The 19,573-nt window shown below is 41.7% G+C and overlaps 3 protein-coding genes across 4 annotated transcripts in view; 1 reads left to right on the top strand and 2 right to left on the bottom strand.

Moving 5' to 3' along the window:
* LOC117943220 (phosphatidate phosphatase LPIN2-like) overlaps positions 1 to 2,724 on the bottom strand; it is a 27,620-nt gene extending 24,896 nt beyond the window's left edge. The window contains exon 1 of the mRNA XM_034869209.1: positions 2,664 to 2,724. The gene's annotated coding sequence lies outside the window, so the exon portion shown is untranslated. The remainder of the gene's footprint in view (positions 1 to 2,663) is intronic.
* A 1,975-nt stretch (positions 2,725 to 4,699) lies between these two features.
* On the top strand, positions 4,700 to 9,645 carry myl9b (myosin, light chain 9b, regulatory). Of its 2 annotated transcripts, none has more exons than XM_034869229.1 (4): positions 4,700 to 4,925; positions 7,847 to 8,049; positions 8,742 to 8,903; positions 8,998 to 9,645. In XM_034869229.1, the coding sequence occupies exons 2-4, from the start codon at positions 7,866 to 7,868 to the stop codon at positions 9,171 to 9,173; spliced, it is 522 nt and encodes a 173-aa protein (XP_034725120.1). In that variant the 5' UTR covers positions 4,700 to 4,925; positions 7,847 to 7,865; the 3' UTR covers positions 9,174 to 9,645. The 2 variants fall into 2 exon arrangements, with proteins under 2 accessions (XP_034725120.1, XP_034725121.1); XM_034869230.1 differs by having other exon boundaries at positions 4,906 to 4,924; positions 7,852 to 8,049.
* Positions 9,646 to 10,214: 569 nt separating this feature from the next.
* On the bottom strand, positions 10,215 to 19,146 carry LOC117943226 (mucin-5AC-like). Its single transcript, XM_034869218.1, has 5 exons — positions 18,954 to 19,146; positions 18,753 to 18,920; positions 16,643 to 16,884; positions 12,983 to 13,963; positions 10,215 to 12,946 (listed from the first exon to the last, which is right to left on the bottom strand). Exons 2-5 carry the CDS (start codon positions 18,769 to 18,771, stop codon positions 12,416 to 12,418), a joined length of 1,773 nt encoding a protein of 590 aa, XP_034725109.1. The 5' UTR covers positions 18,772 to 18,920; positions 18,954 to 19,146; the 3' UTR covers positions 10,215 to 12,415.
* Positions 19,147 to 19,573: the final 427 nt, after the last annotated feature.

A 19,573-nucleotide genomic window follows, 5' to 3' on the forward strand; every position in this document is an offset into this window, starting at 1 on the left:
CTGCAAAATAGTTGTGCGAGAGAAAACTCAAATTGGACAGATAATCTAGCTAGCTGTCTCAATTGACCATGCAGAGATCTGAGGAGCAGTTAACAATAGTCCACCAAGTTTAAAATTCCAACACAAAGAAAGCGTAAGGAAACAGAATATACACGCAGGGGTGGAATTTCCTGCAGCACCAGAGCAATCCCAGAAGTGGAACATGAAGGATATAGACTATCCCATCTCTTTCTCCCCCCCCCCCCCCCCCCCCCCCCCCCCCCCCCCCCCCCCCCCCCCCCCTTTTCGGTCTATCCACTATCACTATTGAATAAAAAGGAAAAAGCCCCCACCCCAAAAATAACTTTATTCTAATGTAGTGTTCTCAGTTCTTGAAAATGTTTTTACTCAGAACATTCCCTTGGGTGCCCTGTGTTATCTATAATGGCGTTTTTCCACTGCTGGTAACAGCTTGACTCCACACGCCTTGACTCGCCTCTACTCGACTCGATTCTTTCTACGTTCGTTTTCCATTGCAAAATGAGTAACGTCTCAGCGTGGCTGGTCACCATAGCTAAGCGTGATGATGTAATTTTAAACGTGACTCACAACAGCACGTCGGCTACTCGCTACAGCCAGAAGAAAAGTTTTGTTTCAAAAGAAGCTGAAGGAAGCAACAAAAATCACCGCTAAAAAAAAACAGGAGTTTGGGAATTCCTCCGGAGTTCAGACGTCGACATGACTGTTGTTCGCCGACACAAAAGGTTAAGTTAAGTTTCCCGGTAACGTTAGCTAACATTTGCATGTGTTAGGGGCCCCGGTCAGTATTTACTAACGCTATACGCTAGCGTTATATAAAGTACATGAACTTTAGCAACCATGGTTACACATCAACATGTGTGCTGTTTGTGTTTCAGAGCATTCACGCTCTGCAAAACCGCCGCCGCAGACCGTCTGGTGGGCGACGTCCGACCGATGAGATCTCCGGTTGTGACCTGCTGGGCTTCGTATAATCTTTATGAGAGTCATGTAGAGACTTATGACAACGACTGGGATGCATCTGGGACGGCAGAGCCGGTGGGGACACCGTCACAGGGTGCAGAGGAAGAAGACCGGGATGTCCGGGAGGGTTTGATGCGCTACTTGAAAAGCTAAATAAAAACTTTTCTTTGATAACTTGTCTTGTTTTTTTAAAGTAACATTGTGCAATATTGGAAACGACATAAAGCCCCTAACAGCACTGAACAGTTGATAAGTGAGAATAGTGCAGAGAGTAGATAATCTGTCGGTGTCTAGCTAGATTTGTTTTTTAAATGTCCATTTGTTCTGGACACACACTCCACACTCTTGTCTGCTAACAACGCAGTGATCCGACCAACCAGCAGTCTGCAGGTTTTCACGTCGCCTTTTGGGCTCGCCTCAGCTCGCTTGGAACCTCGACTGAGGTAGTACTAAAAAAAGTACCTGGTAGCAGGTCCCAGGGACTTGTTTTTGTAATGGAAAACCAAAAAAGGTGAGTAGAGTCGAGGCGTGTCGAGTAGATACCACGCAGTGGAAAACCGCCATATAACATTGTTCCTAATTCGGGGCACACAACACTTAATACTTGAGGAAATCACAAACTTGAGTTTTAGCACACTAGTTTTTGGATTTAAGAGAGTCGATCAATTTAAGTAAAAGATTTGGATTGTCTTAGACCATAGAATAACATACATGAACATTGAAAATGTTGCACAGTTTCCCTTTAAATGCCTTAAAGCCAAATCAAGTAGGCTAGGCCGTCAAAATATTGAAACTGTTTCAGCACTGGTTGGCACACTAAATGTAATCTGTCATACACAGACTTTTCCAAACGTGCCTTAGGGATTACCAGTTTCCCAATGTTAAGAACCGGCCAAGACTAGTCTGTTCTTAACTGACCTTTGCCTCTAAGGAGACACAGACACAAAGATTTAGTATCTGCCTCCTTCTCTTGACTACGGAGCCTCTGAGGGGACATGAGCAACGAAAACAAAATCTAAAGTTTAGTTTGTATCTTCCTTCTTCTCCGGACCACTGTTGCTTTAAAACGTCTGTTTCATCTATCCCCATCACTCACTTACATCACTGAGAAAGGCAGTCCCTCAGTGTGCACGAGAACTCATTTGAAGGTTTTGTAAAGAACTAAATGAAAGACGGCAATTTTCTACAGGATTTCTTAAAAAAGGTGTTAAATACAGTTTTATTTAGAGTAAGTTAACCATGTGTTGCTAAATAATGCAGACTTTCAACTAGAGATAAACCATAAACTCAAACAACTTCCGCAACGGTTATAATGTCACCCATATGGCGCAGTCCACTGTTAGCCACTGAAACTCTCGACACTTAGCCTTAACGCTACATTAACAAAACAAAAGACATTTGCTTTTCCGTTAATTCAAACGTTTTAAAAATAGAGAAAAGTCCCATTTATGACACAGCTAGAGCCACGTATTCACCCTTCAGAACTTCATTAGGGGCATGAAGACAGTGGTCACATTTACGACTTGTCTTAAAATATGAAAGTTACAGCAAGAAACAATTATCTTAAAACTTGACATAACTCTGATAACCACCTAGTTAACATCTTCCACGACTGCTAACTAAATATGTAACAGAGAGTTTATTCTTTCTACGTTGATGAGAGAGTGTAGCGGGTAGCTTACCTTTCAGGTCGCTTTTCAGACTGAGCAAACGGCAAAAAACAGCCATCCAAAACGCATCCCGGTATACTGCGCCTGCGCGCAACACAAATCAATTTCTCAAATAGCCAATGAGCAAACTGGAAAAGAAAAGATGACCCGCCTCTAACGTCGATTGTAAACAAAACGTTAAATGATGTACATTCTTTAGGGATGTGATACAGGAATGATATTTTACAATTAATACAATCTATAAAGATGTTATTAACATATCGTAACGTTTGGCTGTTGAGGCACTGTATCTGCTGGGAGCAGAGCCTATTAGTTAAATTAAAACAAATCAGTTATTAAACCTTGGAAACTGATGTTTATAGTTTAACTCGAAGACTTTTATACAAACAAAAAACCCATGCATACAGCATGTTCAAATTGTAGTTTTAAATGAAAGACGTTTAATTATATCCAGTGATGCAGTGGTATGGTAACAGAAGTTATTTGAAACACAGATACATTGCTCTTACATTAAACATGTCTTGCTATTACATTATAAAGTATATGTTACAATACATACTAGAGGAAAGTGAAATAAATAGGCAGTTATTGTAGATTATGGGCTGCCAGTGCCAGCAATCTGACAGATCTTTAACAGCTCCATCAAACAGACACAGACAACAGGGGTTAACTAAAGGGCTCATCTGCTCTAAGTGGGTTCAGGTGATGTTGTTAAGCAAATTTCCGTCTCCGGAAGCCTTTCTATCCACCCCTGGAAAAATAATGGCAGACATGTGCAGATCCATTTGGGGTCAACAGAAAATGCATTGTGTAAAGCAGTGTGTGTATATATAAATATGTGAATATTTGCACTTATACATATATATGTATTATTTTCTGTGACACCAACCACTGTGAGATATCTTCTGGTCTGAGCACTTGATGAACTGTAGAAAGCGTATGGCAAAGCCATATGTGTCCCTCACAACTTATAACCGTACAATTTCACAGCCCTCCCACATTACTGTGGTCCTCATCCCCGTTCATTGACTGGTTTTCAGTAATTCAGAAATGGCCATGACAGTGTAGCCCAGCAGAGGGCATCACCGCATCTGCACAGAGCCTCTTGTAACAGAGATGAAACATCCTTTAGCCTAAACGCTTCTCTTAATACTCTGCAGTCTATATGCTATTCTGAATTGTTGTACTAAATATTTGTGTGTGCTGCATTTCTTAAACAAATTAAACAGATGATGTGCTGTTTCAATGATAAAATGAACATATTTATTTTGGAATATTCCTAGAATACACACTCATTATAATGAAAAACAGAAAAAAGACCCAATCATAGACATATGTGGAAAATTGCAATCTGTAAATCAAATGTTCATGTCCAGACGGTCGGGCACTTCAAATCATTCTTTATACTTCAAAGCATCAAATCATTACAACAACAATGAAAAGACTAAATGATCATTTTACTCTTAAATGAAGACACATATTTTATTTCTTTTACCCATGTAAAGGACAAACCAAAAAAAGGGCTATAGGGATGCTAAAAATATGACTACAACATACTTTATGCACTGCTCAAAGAATGAAGACCTTACACATGCATGTATTCTAACAACATAGAAGGTATTTAATAATACTTCTTTGTAAACAACAGAGTAAATAGCTGCCAAAAAAATCCCAAGATCACATTTTCTTACAGTGAATAGTTCAAGAAGGTTTGTGCTTCTTTAATAAAACACGGTGAGACCAACCACCACCATAAAACAGATGCTACCTCCATGACATAATGTATTTGTCCCCTACACTTTCAGGCCCCAGTGATGGCCAACTGCCTATTTAAGGAAAGCCATAGCCTTACAACAGAAACACATGCTTTCAAAACTGATCTGCATCTGCTCACAACTCTCTCTCCCCCATGTTTCCATACTCCACCATACACAGAGCCTCTCCTCTAAATGTTTGGGCCCTTTTCTCTAAATAAGGCAGCCTTATTGTAGTTCCTGTCATTTCTGCCTTTTCCCCAAACATCCCGAGCAGCGTCTGTGGAAGTTGCAAGCTGCAGCCTGTGCATTCTTTTGCCTTGTATGGAGAAATGGCCTGGCCTGTGATGTCTTTGAATGGGATAGGCCGCCCTCTCCATTGGCCGGGGCAGAAAGGGGAGGGACCCACCAGGAGTCCGATACTTTAAACAAACTTCCAGTGGGACTGCCTGCTTCCCTTCGCAGTGCTGTGTTGGAGCCAGACAATAGGACTTCCACATATTTCTACCTGAAGCAAAGGTAAGAAAAAAAGTTGATTTTACCACTGGGTTGCATACAGAGTGTTAACAAGCTAATCATTTTGCATTTTTGAGGGGACAGCATTTGTAAATGAGTTCTGTGGTACAATGTTTCTATGTCAGTGCTGAGAGTGAAGGGATAAAGTTACAGAGAGCCTCAGTGAATCTTTGATTAAAGTTACCACATACAATAGAGCTTTTTCATCTGTTGATCAAGGTAAGAGAGACCTTTAGACCGTTTTCAACTAAGAGTCTGTGTACATGTTCGTGTATGCAGTAGCCTATACCTGTACTGTATGTGTGTTTACTTCCATCTCATCACAACTGCACATTAGACAAGGGCATTTCTAAATGCAGCTGACCCATATAGATCTCTAACACACACACATACTCTTAAACACATGGACATAAACACCTCTGATGATGTCTTTTTATAGGTGTTGAGAACTTAACTTCCCCTTTACTCTGTTTGCTTTTGGAATTCCTGACCGTTGGCCTTGTATGCTTTACTTGAGCAGCGGTGGCCTACTACAAGACCTGCAGTGAGGGGGAGAGATGACAGCCTGACTGTTATCTGTGTGTGTGTGTGTGTTCTTGCTGGGCGAAGGAGACAGAGAAGCTTTGTCATCCCACTGGATGAAAGGGTTCACAGAGGAGCTGGGTGGACAGAGAACAAATACGATTGTCAGTACAAGCCAAGACGAGGCATGTCAGCCAAATGCTTACGTCGCTGAAATCCCAAGGTGTTCTCGGTCATTGTTGATTCACTCTGTGTGCAGAATGCCAACTATTTCATTGAAAATCTAAGTTGTGAAATAATCACAATAGTCAAAGTATTTATCTTATTGATTGCTTGAAACAGACATGGAGTCAAACACCAGTCTGCTTCTCTTAGGAGAAAGTACCCTACTGTATCAGTGGAAACAAAAAAGAATGTAATCGTGGAAATCCTCTGTTCCCAGAAACCTTAAATAGGAGCTAGACGTTGTTTCATTTCCAACTTCCTCTGCCACTGTTAAGATGGGGAATGGAAGGGCTTTGGGCCAGCAGCACACAACTTCCAGATTTCTTAATTTTTTGGCACATAAAATTACAGAAGCTGTGTCTGTGTGTGTGTGTGTGTGTGTGTGTGTGTGTGTGTGTGTGTGTGTGTGTGTGTGTGTGTGTGTGTGTGTGTGTGTGTGTGTGTGTGTGTGTGCGGGAGTGTGCGCGCGTGCATGCATGTGTTATTAAGAACAAGTTAACTACAAGTACATGAATTTCCTTCCTGTAACCATTGTATACTGAGAATTGAAAAACACACATCCATTTTTGGATGTAAAGTAAACTCTGGACAGAACTAGCTGGTCATACTTTATTTGCATGGACAATAAAAGTTATAATTCTGCCATAGTGATACAGTATCATTCATTTGTATAGAGATCAATAGAAGAAGAAACTTACATGTACTCAACAGACAAATATTTGAGATAAAGAGATAGACAAAGCTGCTCAACTCTTCAACCTTTTATTAGCTCTCTGAGTGCAATTATACACACAACAGAGACTACAGAGCAGAGCAGGCACACAACCTTAGGACTACTCTAGCTTTTTAAATATGATGACAGACAGTGTCACACAGACAGTGTCTGGAGACAGAGATTTGGTGAATATAGGACAGCAAAGAGCTATTTATAAGTACAGTGCTGTGTAGCCATTACTGTAATGTGCTATAAAATACATCATACATACATAGAGGTGTATTTTGCTGTAATAAAACAAAATACAAAATAAGTTAATAAAATATAGAAAGTTTAAATGTTGTTTATAATCAAAATAACAAATTTATACAGTATAATAAAAATAATAATTTCTTTTTTATATACTGCATTTATTTTTTGACCATATGCTTCACTTGTGGTAAATGTGTGATACATATTCTAATACAGACAGGATGGCATGTTGTGGCAATTTTGGTCCTTTATTTATTGAAGTTATTGGAAAAGCCTACGGGAGAGCCACACTCTTAATAATTTGCAAAACCCTGTCTATCCACCCATCTGTGTTTGATGGATTTCCTGTTACCACAGTCTTTCAATGCCAATATTTGAGAGGAAGTGACTTGTCTGGGCATGATTGAACACTTTGGGATCCTCTCTTGTGCTTTCCGGCCTAGGTCTAAGCACAGTCCAAGATGCATTTCACACATCATTTTCCACTAAAGTCTGATACCGCTGACAAAAAAAAGTTGTAAAATGCAAACTTTGAGAAATGTAAAATTGCTAAATGATGCAATTTTTCAAGGCAAGAATTTAAAGACTGAAAACAAAACATTGCATGTCAGGAAAAGGTGTGCAGTCTCACAGTTCAGAGTAAATGATCTTACTGTGTGAGTTCATGCCGCGGACAGTCTCCACATCACCTCAGCGCCTCTAAGGACGTGATGTCCTACCTCATATGTGACTGTTCAAGCCACATTCATCTAGTCCCTCCTACCTGGCCAGCTTGTCCCTCTGCCAGTTATTGCCTGCTAGGTATAACACACACACACACACACACACCAAATCCTTGCAGACCTAAACATGAGTGACAGGTCTAATTCTGGAAGGATCTGAAGTTAGTTGCAGCGTGCACTGTGGAGACATGTCATTTTCACACCCATCATGTACCTGACATTCAGAGAGAGTGGGATTCTCTCTCTGGAGGAAACGAGAGAAAAATATTCTCCTGCTTGGGGCATAGAAAATATAAAAAGAGCTACATGGATGCAGTGCTCCAGTTTTGTGTATGTATGTAAATTCCTCTCATCTTTTCAAATGGATGCTGAAATCAGTATTCATATCAAAATGTGTTTATCAAACAATATACCCAAGCGATGCTATCCCCAATGGTGCCGGATTATTACAATCTAACCCATGAATGGTTCTTTTTAAATGTGCCCAAACCCAGACCTAACCGCCACCATGTCGAGCAAGCGTGCCAAGGGAAAGACCACCAAGAAGCGTCCCCAGAGGGCCACCTCCAACGTCTTCGCCATGTTCGACCAGTCTCAGATCCAAGAGTTCAAAGAGGCATTCAACATGATCGACCAGAACAGAGACGGTTTCATAGACAAGGAGGATCTACATGACATGCTGGCCTCTCTGGGTACGTCGGCAAATTCTCACTACACTTTTTTGGCAAGTGTAGGTTGGAAAGCAGAAACATGACACTGCCTTTAAAGGGCCACTCCACCTATTTTACATTTGAAGTTTAGTTCGCTTGTCATGAATAATGAATACCTTTGAATAGTGCTTCTGTAACTCCAGCAAGACATGACTAAAGTCTGAGAAAAACAGATCACCCTGATGACATTATCAGGGTTATCTTAGTTTGGGCTCTACTTCCCCTACTACACATTCAAAACAAAAAGCATTTATCACAAGCTAGGAACGAGGCGTTTTAAAGACGTGGGCATTTATCAGGGGTGGCGCTATAGAACTGCATAATGGGAAATGTATAATCCAGTGTTATTGGCGCTACATGTCAGATCTTCGCTGGTGCTGCTATTATTCTGACCACTTTTTTTTTTTTATCTTTCCAAAGTTTAAGAAACTTCGGCACACTAAATTTTTGACCTACTTGTCCTTTTCTGAAGCACCTGTCTCATGTTATATAGATTTGAAGTATTTTTCTGTTCTGTCTCTCCAAAGTTACCAACTTTGTTTAAGTGCAATGAATAAATTTACACTTAAATGCTGTTTATAGCAAGTGTTCTGTTTCGGCATTAGAAAACACTTCCTGGTTTTGTGTTTTACCAAGAAAAATTAGCTCTATGTAACAGTGTTGTCTATCCTCAGGTAAGAACCCCTCTGATGAATACCTAGAGGGGATGATGAGCGAAGCACCAGGGCCAATCAACTTCACCATGTTCCTCACCATGTTCGGAGAGAGGCTCAACGGAACGGACCCCGAGGACGTCATCCGCAATGCCTTTGCCTGTTTTGATGAGGAGGGATCTGGTAAGTTACAAGAGGAAAACAAAAAAGACAATTGTATACATAGATTATAGCACTGTCAGCGTTTAGAACTTAATGGGTGTCATCTGTATCCAAGGTGTGATTCACGAGGACCATTTGAGAGAGCTGCTGACCACCATGGGAGATCGATTCACAGATGAAGAGGTGGACGAGCTGTTCCGTGAGGCGCCCATTGACAAGAAGGGCAACTTCAACTACGCAGAGTTCACCCGCATTCTCAAACACGGCGCTAAAGACAAGGATGACGAGTAGAGAGAGAGAGACACATACTGCACCACAAATCAATCCCTAGTTCCTACCTTTATGGACTTATTTTTAATGAAATTTAATAGGAAAACATCAAATGTATATTATATAAAAGACAGAAGTGGCCATTGTGTTACAATTAAGATTTAAACATGTCTATGTAAGGTATGAACTTGGGATTCATTTGGGATCCCCAGAAATATTTTGCGTCATCGACTGTTCCCATGAAAGGTGTATTTGCATCTCATAGCCACAAGTCTACTGCGGCCTCAGCTACTTTGACTGCTGGTTGGACGTTTGAGTTGCATCAAAAACATCATGTATAAGTCCGCAGGGTTGTTTTTGGACTGAGAGTCACTGCCACATATAGTACCAGCAATGTTGACCTCTTCCTGCCAATTAGCTACAGCACCTGCACAAGCATGGCAACAAGTCTATAGCTGTAATATTTGTATCCCTGTATGTTAAACATTGATTTTAAAAAGATTCTGATTGGGTTTATTGAAAGTGCTCAGTACTTGATGAAATGGTTAAGAGCTTTTAGGCTTTCTTGCATCAGCTGGTTGTGTGTATTTCTTGAAGAATCAAATTATGGTGAAGGAATTCAGTCTTGAATTGTTGCTCAGGCAAATAAAGTATACTGTGCTTTAAACTACTACACTCTGTAGTTAGAGCTTTATACAGGAGCATGACTGTATTAACTTGTACACACAAAAATTCCCACTCCTGTTAGTTTTCTAAATAAGTTTTTTTTTAAAATATTGAGCACATTTAAAACCATCCGGTGACATAACCTGAACAGTAGATCCTGAACAGTAGATCCTGTAAGTTTCTCCACAGCACACGTTTTGACTACTTTTAGTAGAGAAAGACCAGTTAACACTGCCCATCATCTATGAAAGTGTCCCAGTAGTCAGTGAGGTGAACCAGTAGGCACAATGCCAGGACCCTACGATTTATAAAAAAAATTCATAAGTATACAGTTTAGTTAATCTCACAAATCTACATAACAAAACGTAGACAAAGACTGGAATAAATAGCATTTACATAAAAAACTGAACTTTATTTCTTTGAAATGCTCATACAAAAAAAAACACATTTAAAGTTTAAGGCATATATTGCACAGACTATTGAGAAGTTTTATATAAAAAAGGGACATATCCCTCAGTCGTAGGTTTAAGGCACAGCAGCCAGTCATACGGTCAACGTTCGTCATGATTCCAAACATGAAAAAAACTAAAAGAAATTGAATGCATTTGGCTGTAAGGAAATGTTTGATAAAGTTAATGCCAATAGAAAAAACAACCTTGAAAATATCTACATGCATCACATTGTCTGGAGCATCATTTTGCATTAAAAAAAAATAAAAACACCACACACACCTTGCTATAAAATACCTACTGGCCTAATCTTTAGCCAGCCATTTCCAGTATCTCAACCAATAAGGTGTTGTCACAGTGGCATGATGTAGTATGAACAATTAAAATATTACTTTAATACTTAGTATTCTACAAATGACCCAAGTCTGACATGACCTGTGTAAATTGAGGTATAAGTGATCATCCTAGTGATGTCTAGTCTACCTGTAACCAAATAAAAATAAACTAAAACGCCACCGACAGCCACATGGCATTACTGGCAGTGAGGGACAAAAAGTGAAAAGACAACAGATGATATCTGCCATTAACAAAGTTTTTCTGGGGATGGATCTTTTGCCCGTCTTCTCCAACTTCTTGAACATGTAAAATGTAACCGTTACTACACAACGCTCAATGACACTGATAAACATTACAGTATTGAAGATTTGATGCACAATCCTGCTCTACAATCACACAGGAACCTTTCCACATATTGTTGGATGCCTAAATGGCATCCAGCCATATATTGTGGTTTATGCTACAACAGTTTCATGGAAACTACAGCTTTGTGAATGATTAGAGACTCTATAGAAACCATTTCTAAACACAGGTGGAAATTACTGATGTGGAAAAACATGATTTGGTATGCCGTGTACCCTCTGGGTAGAACCCCCCCCAGCAAATGGAAGCCATTTCAGTAAAGCTGCAAAATTTGCTTTGCAGAGACACTAGACACATAAATTAATCTTTCCACTAGAAGAGTATAATGCTCCAAATCAATATAATTAGTTTATCTCCTAATAAGAGGATCCAATGTTTAAAGTGTTATGCACCACAACAGATATGCCAACCCTCGCAGCAAGTGTAACGCCAGTCGAGACGTGGCAAGAGCTTGAGGTCATCAGATCACCTAGCTGTTCAACTCTCCACTGAAATGGACTTCTGTAACAGATACAATGTGATCCTCTCCCCTTCATCCTATATCCACTGCCCTCACAATCACACAACCAATCGAGGTTGCATAAAGTAAACATTACTGCTTCAGCAAAAATTAGAAAATACGGCTCGTTTTTATAGGATTGGAAATTGCAAAAAAATTGTGGTACTTGACAGCATGTATGAGTGGTTGAGATGATAATTCATGAGGGCCAATGAATCCCCCTAGCTATAAAAAGACAGGAAGAAGGGGGCGGGGTGTGATGAGACACATTGAGGAGAGTTGGTCAGACTTGCTGTAGGACAATCAATTTCCCCATCATCTCATCTCCAAGAAAAAAAAAAAAAAACTGTTAGTACTATAGAGGACTTTGACGATGTTGCTGTGCGTGGGAAAGAAAACTAACTCATGTCCTTTATAGCCTGAAGGGAAATGGATGATAAATCAGCCTAGCCAATCATATCAGTGTCTTTTGTACATTCAATACAGTCCAGTACTACTACTGATGAGGCTAACTGCTGGTCCTGAAAATGACAGATTGACAGTTTGTACAATTAAGGATATTTCCTCATTTCATAAAATTGTAATGTGGAAAGAGATTTGAAATTAGCATCAAAAGCTTTGTACAATACCTTCAGTCTGCACTGAAGAATGGTTCTTTCTAGAAAAGACAGTGTTCTTACTGGCAGGTGCCGCCATCAAAACAGCATTTTTAACAATAAAAAGTTGCTTTAATCCGCAAGTCTCCAACACCGCTTGTTTGAAAGTTTACTTTGTTGCAGTTCATACATCTGATCTCATTCCCTGCATTCTGCAGGCACAGGAGTTAATGATAAAAGGGGATTGGTGATGAAGATACATTCTCCTATGTACAGTGTTGTCCAGCCAACAGCAATGTTTGGCACCTCTCCTCCCCAGACATACAAACATAAAAGAAGAAGAAAATCCAGCTCCTAGTTCACAGTTTCACTCACTGTGCGCAGGTTGTGCTGCTGGCCCCACGCTGTGGTGATGGGGGCCTTTACCACTTGAAGAGAACTTGGCTGCCTGGTATCAGCATGGACCATGCTCCAAACACTGGGCACCACTGCTGAATTCCTTTGTGCACTAGTAATACTGCTACTGCTGGTGGAGGAGGAAGGCTGAAGAGAAGCAGTGAGGTGAGACGCCAGGCCGAGAAGAGGTGGGCGAGGAGTTGGAGTTTGGGCGGAGGCAAAGACTGGGTTGTGAACAGGGGATGGAGACAACGCTGCAGTGGAAATGGGTGATAGACATGGAGCTGTGACTGGGATTATGGGAGATTTGTTGAGTGGCAGGTAAAGTGGGACTCCTCTGGGGTCTGTGAAAGAGGCAACAGCTGGAGAAGGAGCACCTGGAACATGTGCTACAGTGCGGGCTGATGCCTGGCTTGCGGAAGTGACAGAGGCGTGACTTGTGGCCGAGACAAAGACTGGTGATGGCAGCGAGACAGGCCTTGTAGCTGATGCACCCGTAGGACAGCCAGTGGGCAGAGGAGCTGGAACTGAGCTGGAGGCTGGAGCAGATGAAGCTGGGGTGCTGACTGGAGTAGCAGCTAGTTTCTGAGAAATTGGCTGTCCGGAAAAAACGGAGGCAGACACTGGCACTGCAGTTGGCAGGTGGGCTGGGATGAGCGGAGGCTGGTTTGGGCTGGAGGCTCTGGCAATATCCCTCTCCAAGGGGCTCCAGATTACTTTATTCATCAGAAGAGGAGACAGCCTTGGGACTGAGACCAAGGTGGGAGCTGTGACTGGTACAGAGGCTGCTAAAGACAAAGGCACTGGAGTATTTGCTGAAGTTGTAGCAGACACTTGAACAGCCATAGCCTTTTCCATCAGACTCTGCACCTGGGAAGGATCCATGACTTGTTGGCTGTCCTCTGGAGGTGGCTTCGGCCCTATGAAACTGCACTCTACTACTGCAGTCTTTCCAGCCTCTGTAGGTCTGGTCTGGCTCTCCTGGAGCCTCTTCTGGTTCTCCTGTTCTGCTGCCCTCTGCAGAGCAGCATCAACCAGAAGCCTCAAGTCGCTGAAGTCCTGGGTGGGAAACAGCTCAGGAGGAGTTGGGGGAGGCGTGTTGAAGAGGCCACTGGTGGGGCTAGCTGCTATTATTGTGCTGGTGAAACAAACCATGTTTGCCCTCTGTTCCTCTGCTTCCCTCAGAAGACTTTGTGTGTCCAGCTTCATCAGCGCCTGGACCGACCCTTCCTTACCAGGGTAGCCTGCTCCTGTCAGAATCGCGGTTGCTGTGCTCCCAAGAAGGCTGAGGTCCAGTGTTGGGGCAGAGCGGATGACAGACGGGCGTTGCTGAGATGAGTTGGAAGAGTTGCTTTCTGGAGAGCTGGCTCCACCTCCATTAGACGAGTGGCCTTCACTTTTACCGCCAACCTTCCGGGAGATAGTGAACTTAGTGGGATCTTTGCCATCCTTACGAAGCAGGTCAGGGAGGAGGCGGCGACGTGCATTGATGAACCAGTTACATATCTGGGAAAAGAGGAAGACATTTTGGCATAAACAAAACACAATATTGGTTGTTTACATTGAGGTTTTACATTGATAAAAAGGGAGAAAAACAAAAAAAACAAACAAAAAAAAAACCACACACAGAAGGATTTGCAGTCCAGAGCTGCCCTTTTGTTTTACCTTTCTCTTGAGGGCCTGTGTTGGTATTACTGCATCATTTTGATTAAAAGATTGTTTCTCAGCCTCAAGACAGTTAGCTGGATTCCTAATTCAACCCCATCATCACATTCAAGATCTAAAAATGATCCGAGTCCTGTGATTTAAACCACCACCTACACATCCACATTTGCATGAAGCCTTACTTAGGCCCCTCTAGTGGTTCAGCCTCCCACACAAGAGTGAGACAGACAGATATGAGAGCCCTCAAACAGCTGGCAATAATGAAGGTCTGAGCTCAGATATGCTGAGCCACAGAGAAGCCAGCCAAAAGGAATTCCAGTGAACTGACTACATTAGAAACTCTGCTGCCTCATGTTGATTTTTAACGTCTTCTGTAATGCTGACTGTTTGGACTAGGGATGCCAAGGTGAGGAAGACTTCCCAAAAGTTAAAGGAGAAGACTGGTTAATGTCAACATGTAGCTTTTTCATTAATTTGTAGTAATGAGACCAATGAAAAAAGATGTTGCACCCAACAAACTTAAACAGGGCAAGTTTTAAGCTCGTTTTTAGCCTCTAAACATGCTCAAAATGTCATTTTGACTGTCTAGCCATGTAATGTAGTATATTTGAGTCTGATCCTCTGATCAAGCTTTTGCTGCGCGGCTCGTTTTGGCAGCCGACTGGTTGAGACAGGAGGTGAAGCACCAACCGCATCCCTTCACTACCCATGCTATGCATAGACTTAAATAAATGTGATGTTTACAATTTGGCTATTCAGACCACGTCAGAGCTCTGCCTCGTCTTTTTGTCGTAACCAAATCCGTCAAACACCAATTCCATCCATTTGGATTAGCCAACGTCAGCCACTACCAAGACAGGGATTGCCAGAGCCACCACCGTTCATATATTAGTTGACTCTTTATACAATCCATTTTTGAGCAGACATTTGCAGCCACTGACAAAAAGCAACTAAATGGCGTTTCCTTCTTTAAAAAAAATAAAAATAAAAGACACTGGATATAATTGGCACATGTCCGACCACCATAACACCAACTACTGCAGCAAGCCTTAATTTGTGCATGCCTGTGTGTTGGGAGGCAAAGGGGAAAAGTCTACTACTGATGCATGGTGGCAAAAAACGGAGAGCTCGGAAAGTCTAAATTCTCAGTGTGGTGGTACCATCCGATTGTTGTTTTGCTTTTACTTGTTCACTGTTGGCTGAGATGCTGGTGACAGATTTTGGTAAAACTTATCACAATAAGCTTATGCCACAAGAGTAAGAACCATGTTAGTTGTTATGATTTGATCTGCATATGGGCATTACAAACAGTAAAATTGATATTCAGTGTCAAAGCAACCTTAAAAAGGAGAATTCTGGTCGATTTCAACATGTAGCTCTGTTTGTAAATGTTGAGTAATTTCTATAGAGAGAGAAAAAAAAAAAAGGAGAAAAAAAAAAACACAATCGGTGCTGCATACACCATGTTATCCTCTTGCTAGAGTTAGCACCAACAGGCTTAAACAGGGCAAGTTATAAGATGCGTTTTTAGCCTGTTTAGCATGTTCAGAATGTCATTATAAGTGCCTAACCGTGTGCAGCGATTCATTCCGAGTGAACACAGTGAATCCGACTGCAGTAGGCGTGACAGAAAGCCAACCGTTGTGTTAATCCATACCTCCGTTTATTTCCGGTGAAGTACACACACACTAGTTGATTGTCTCATGCAATCCAGTATACCAAAATGTTTCCCACAAAAAAAAAATGATTTGTCGTTATGGACTACGTAGATACTGGCTGTAACCTGACTCCACAGTAGATTCAAAAAATTAATTAAAGTTCTGCTAATTCAGCTGTGTTTAGTTATTGTGTTGAGATGGCAGTTAGAATGATTTTGGACAATCTACAAAAGAGCAGGAACAAAAATATGTAAGCTATCAATTTATTGATTAAATAAGGTAGTGTTGCCAAACTTACCTCAAGTAGAACTTTTCTGTTAATAGTACTATAGCACATTTGAAAAAATAAGCACATGCTTATTTTGAAAATAGGTTTCTCTTTTCGGTGTTGTAGTTTGTAAATGGTTCCGAAGCACTCGTTGCAGTACAACACAGAACTAAACAGAGCTGAATGAGAACAACTTTCACATCTACAGCAGTTAGATTCACAGTGTTCCCTCAAAAGGAATAATTGCACATGGGTAATGACATTCTGAACACGTTTCAAGGCTAAAAAACACATTTTATAACTTACAGCCTACATGTTGAAATTGACCCAAATTCTCCTTTAATGAGCACCGATACAGCGCTGCTTGTTACAATGTCAAAAAAAGATTTTATTTTGTGTGAAACCTGCAAGTTTAGATTCATATGTACATATCATAGGCAAACGGAAATGACAGTGGAGACCAATGAAAATGTTTGCCACAAATCAGACACTATAAAGTCCAGAATGCGCAGTGTACCACAAGTATAATTTCCTCTGGCAAGAGCAGAGTGTTTCTGGGAAAAGGAACTAAATTAATAAAAGTGTTCTCCACACCTGCAGCACTGAGAGGTCGGTCTGGCCTGACAGACTGAGTTTCTCCTGTTCTGACGGATAGGCATTGAAGCGGTGGTCGTACAGCCAGCTCCGCAGAATCTGCACTGCCTCCTTGGGCAGGTTGCCGCGGCGACGGCGCTTCCCAAAGAGCCCCCTTCCTGACAGGTCGAGCGGGGAGCCATCATCACTGTCCGAGACAGCAGAGGAGTGCTCATGCTCCAGGCGATTCTCTTCTTCTAGAGCTGAAGAAGCAACACAGTTGTTATGTCACGTGTACTATTAGTCAGTCTGCCAACAAGATTATAGAAAACAAAATAATTTGGTATAAGTTGTGTGTTCTTACTTTGCAATATCAAGTGTGGGGGGGGGAAGAAGATATTTAGTAAACTGCTATACTCATATTTGCCTGAGCTTCTGCAGAAAAGAGTTTGATCCACTTTGATGGAAAAAATTAAAATCTAAAGTACTCCTTGACAATACTACGAGCCATGCCAGCAGACCAGCCAAAAGTGGTCTGCACCGATTTGGCGCTGAGCAGTGGAACAAGTGCACAAACCTCAAGTTTATTTTAACCTCCCAATTTAAAGTGATAATCACAAAAGCATCATGGTCTGAACATGCAAATAGCGTAGGAGGTTTAAACTTTAATATGTGATTTTTTGTCAGGGTATAGTCGGCCACTGGAGAGAATCTCCCCTCAAAATGGAGCATGGCTGATCCCATGGGTGGGACACAGAATGCAGTAAATGTCTTTCTCTGGGGCTGGCTGAAACCTGACCCCCGGGGCAGCGCCTGTCTTCACAAAGAAGATTGTGTGCATATCAACATCACAGTAGCCAGTGGCCCAGGAACCTATTGACCATGCAAGAGGTTGTTTTCGCCTTATGCCACTTTGGCTCAAGACTGCTAGAGTAGATGACAAAGCTTTTAAATTCTGCATTCCTCAACAAGGGAAGTCCTAAACCAAGTAAGAAAAGTTTGTGCGTGTTCATGTGTGTGTGTTAGTTGGGGGGGGGGGGGTTACAAAAACAAAACCCCAAATTCTGTGCATTTTCAGTCTCAATTTCAGTACACGAGCTTCCACTGGCACCTAAATACGTTACAGCAGGCCTGGACATAGTGGATTATCCATTTTAATTGGAACCTTAAGATATAGGGGTCACAAATTATCCTTTTGGTAAATTTTGCGGTCCCAATTAAATGAGTCAAACCAATCTCCCATTCATTGGCCAAATTCATGCTTGACAGACATCTCAAGTTATCCTACTTCTAATTAGACAAAAATTATGTGCATCCCTTGACGTCATGGAATCATTGGACACGTTTAAAGATTTGCCATGCGCTTTTAAAACGCAAAGTCAATGTGGGGTTCAAAATTCTACATATTAGCTTAGTACACTAACGTTGTGTCACAAGCAACATCTAAAAAGGCAGTCAAACTGAGCCAGCTTTGTTTACCTAAATGTTTGTACCTTTGTTTACCAAATGGCTCCTCCACCTACAAGTTGTTAAATCTGTGCCCCTGGGAATTGTGGCGCTAGTATTTAATGTTCTTTAAAAATTGGGCCAAATGGTCCTCTGGGCAAAGTTTGAAAACTCAACAGTGAACCAACATCACAACACACTCACCCCCAAGGAAAGCATTTGAATCTGACCGTTATAACGCCAGTCAACTTACATTAACGTTACACACCAAACATCAACTTTGGATACGAGCTCGCAATGCCAAAGTGATACAGTCATTACGTTAGCCTGCTAAATGATACACACTAAAACCCTCTCGAATTATTTTAAATGTTAAACTCAAAACAAGACAAACCGAGGAGCTACTAGGTAAATTAGCCATCTGGAGGGCACAAAGGAGACAGGCAGGAAAGCACAGCGTCCCGCATGTTACGCCGCCAGATGGACACCATGCCTGCCTCCAGAGATAACTAGCTGGCTAGCTGTCCCTCCAAATTTGAGCACAAACACACGCTACATTTGCTCGCAACAAAAAGCCTGCATACCAGACAAAACCAACAGCAAAGACACTGGCTCACAGACAGACACTTTGTGGGTTACAAACCTGTACGGCAACGGTAAAAAACACGACGTGAGTGCCGCTCACCTCGTTTGAATGCTTTCATTCTTTGTTGATGGTTTGCCTGAAAACACGCAGCTGTCCAAGTTGCCTGCTATACAATGCGTGCCCGGGAGCCAAACGACGGTTGACACAACGGTACTTTCTTCCAAGAAGCTGAAGGTGTTGCGCTTTCTCATCGACTTAAATACCTCGCTTTCGGGGTTCTGCCACACGGAAAGGTTTCACTGCAGAGTCCGTTTCCATCGCTCTCCTCGCTTTCTGCCAAGATAAATGTTTTCTGTTTTGTGTGGCTTGTTCCTTTTACCTGCACGCAGCAGCGCCAGCTCTTTGCCAATCTTGACAGTCGCAGCTGAAATGATCCCGCCTTATCAACAGTTGTCAGCCAATCATAGGCCTCTATTGCTTCTCTTGAGCAGCCATTAGCAAATCACAGCGCTCCGCTAGACAACAGACAGGCTACGTGACTGACGGGAGAACCATTTCATTCAGAGTATAGCGCAGTCATTGAAACAAAATGTTGTTGTCTCGACGCTGTTGAAACCCCAGTGTTACGTCGACAAAAGCATATATAAACAGAGCCGTAGTTATATTTCATAACGTTTGTGGTCGTCTTTATTTTTCAATGCGTGCGGCAGCTTCGTTGCGAGCGTTTACGTAACGTTGAGCAAAATGTTGTTACATAAATCAAAGCGTCGATTGGTAACCGTATTGACTATTTGCTACATAACACAATGACCAAGTTGTTGACTCACACTGAATAAAGTAATTAACGGATGTGAAATGTATACTCACATTCTACAGTTGGGTTGTCTCCAGGTGTGTGAGGCTAATATGTGATGAAAGCT

Source organism: Etheostoma cragini, chromosome 4 (genome assembly GCF_013103735.1).
Source record: "Etheostoma cragini isolate CJK2018 chromosome 4, CSU_Ecrag_1.0, whole genome shotgun sequence".
Classification (NCBI taxonomy): Eukaryota; Metazoa; Chordata; class Actinopteri; order Perciformes; family Percidae; genus Etheostoma; species Etheostoma cragini.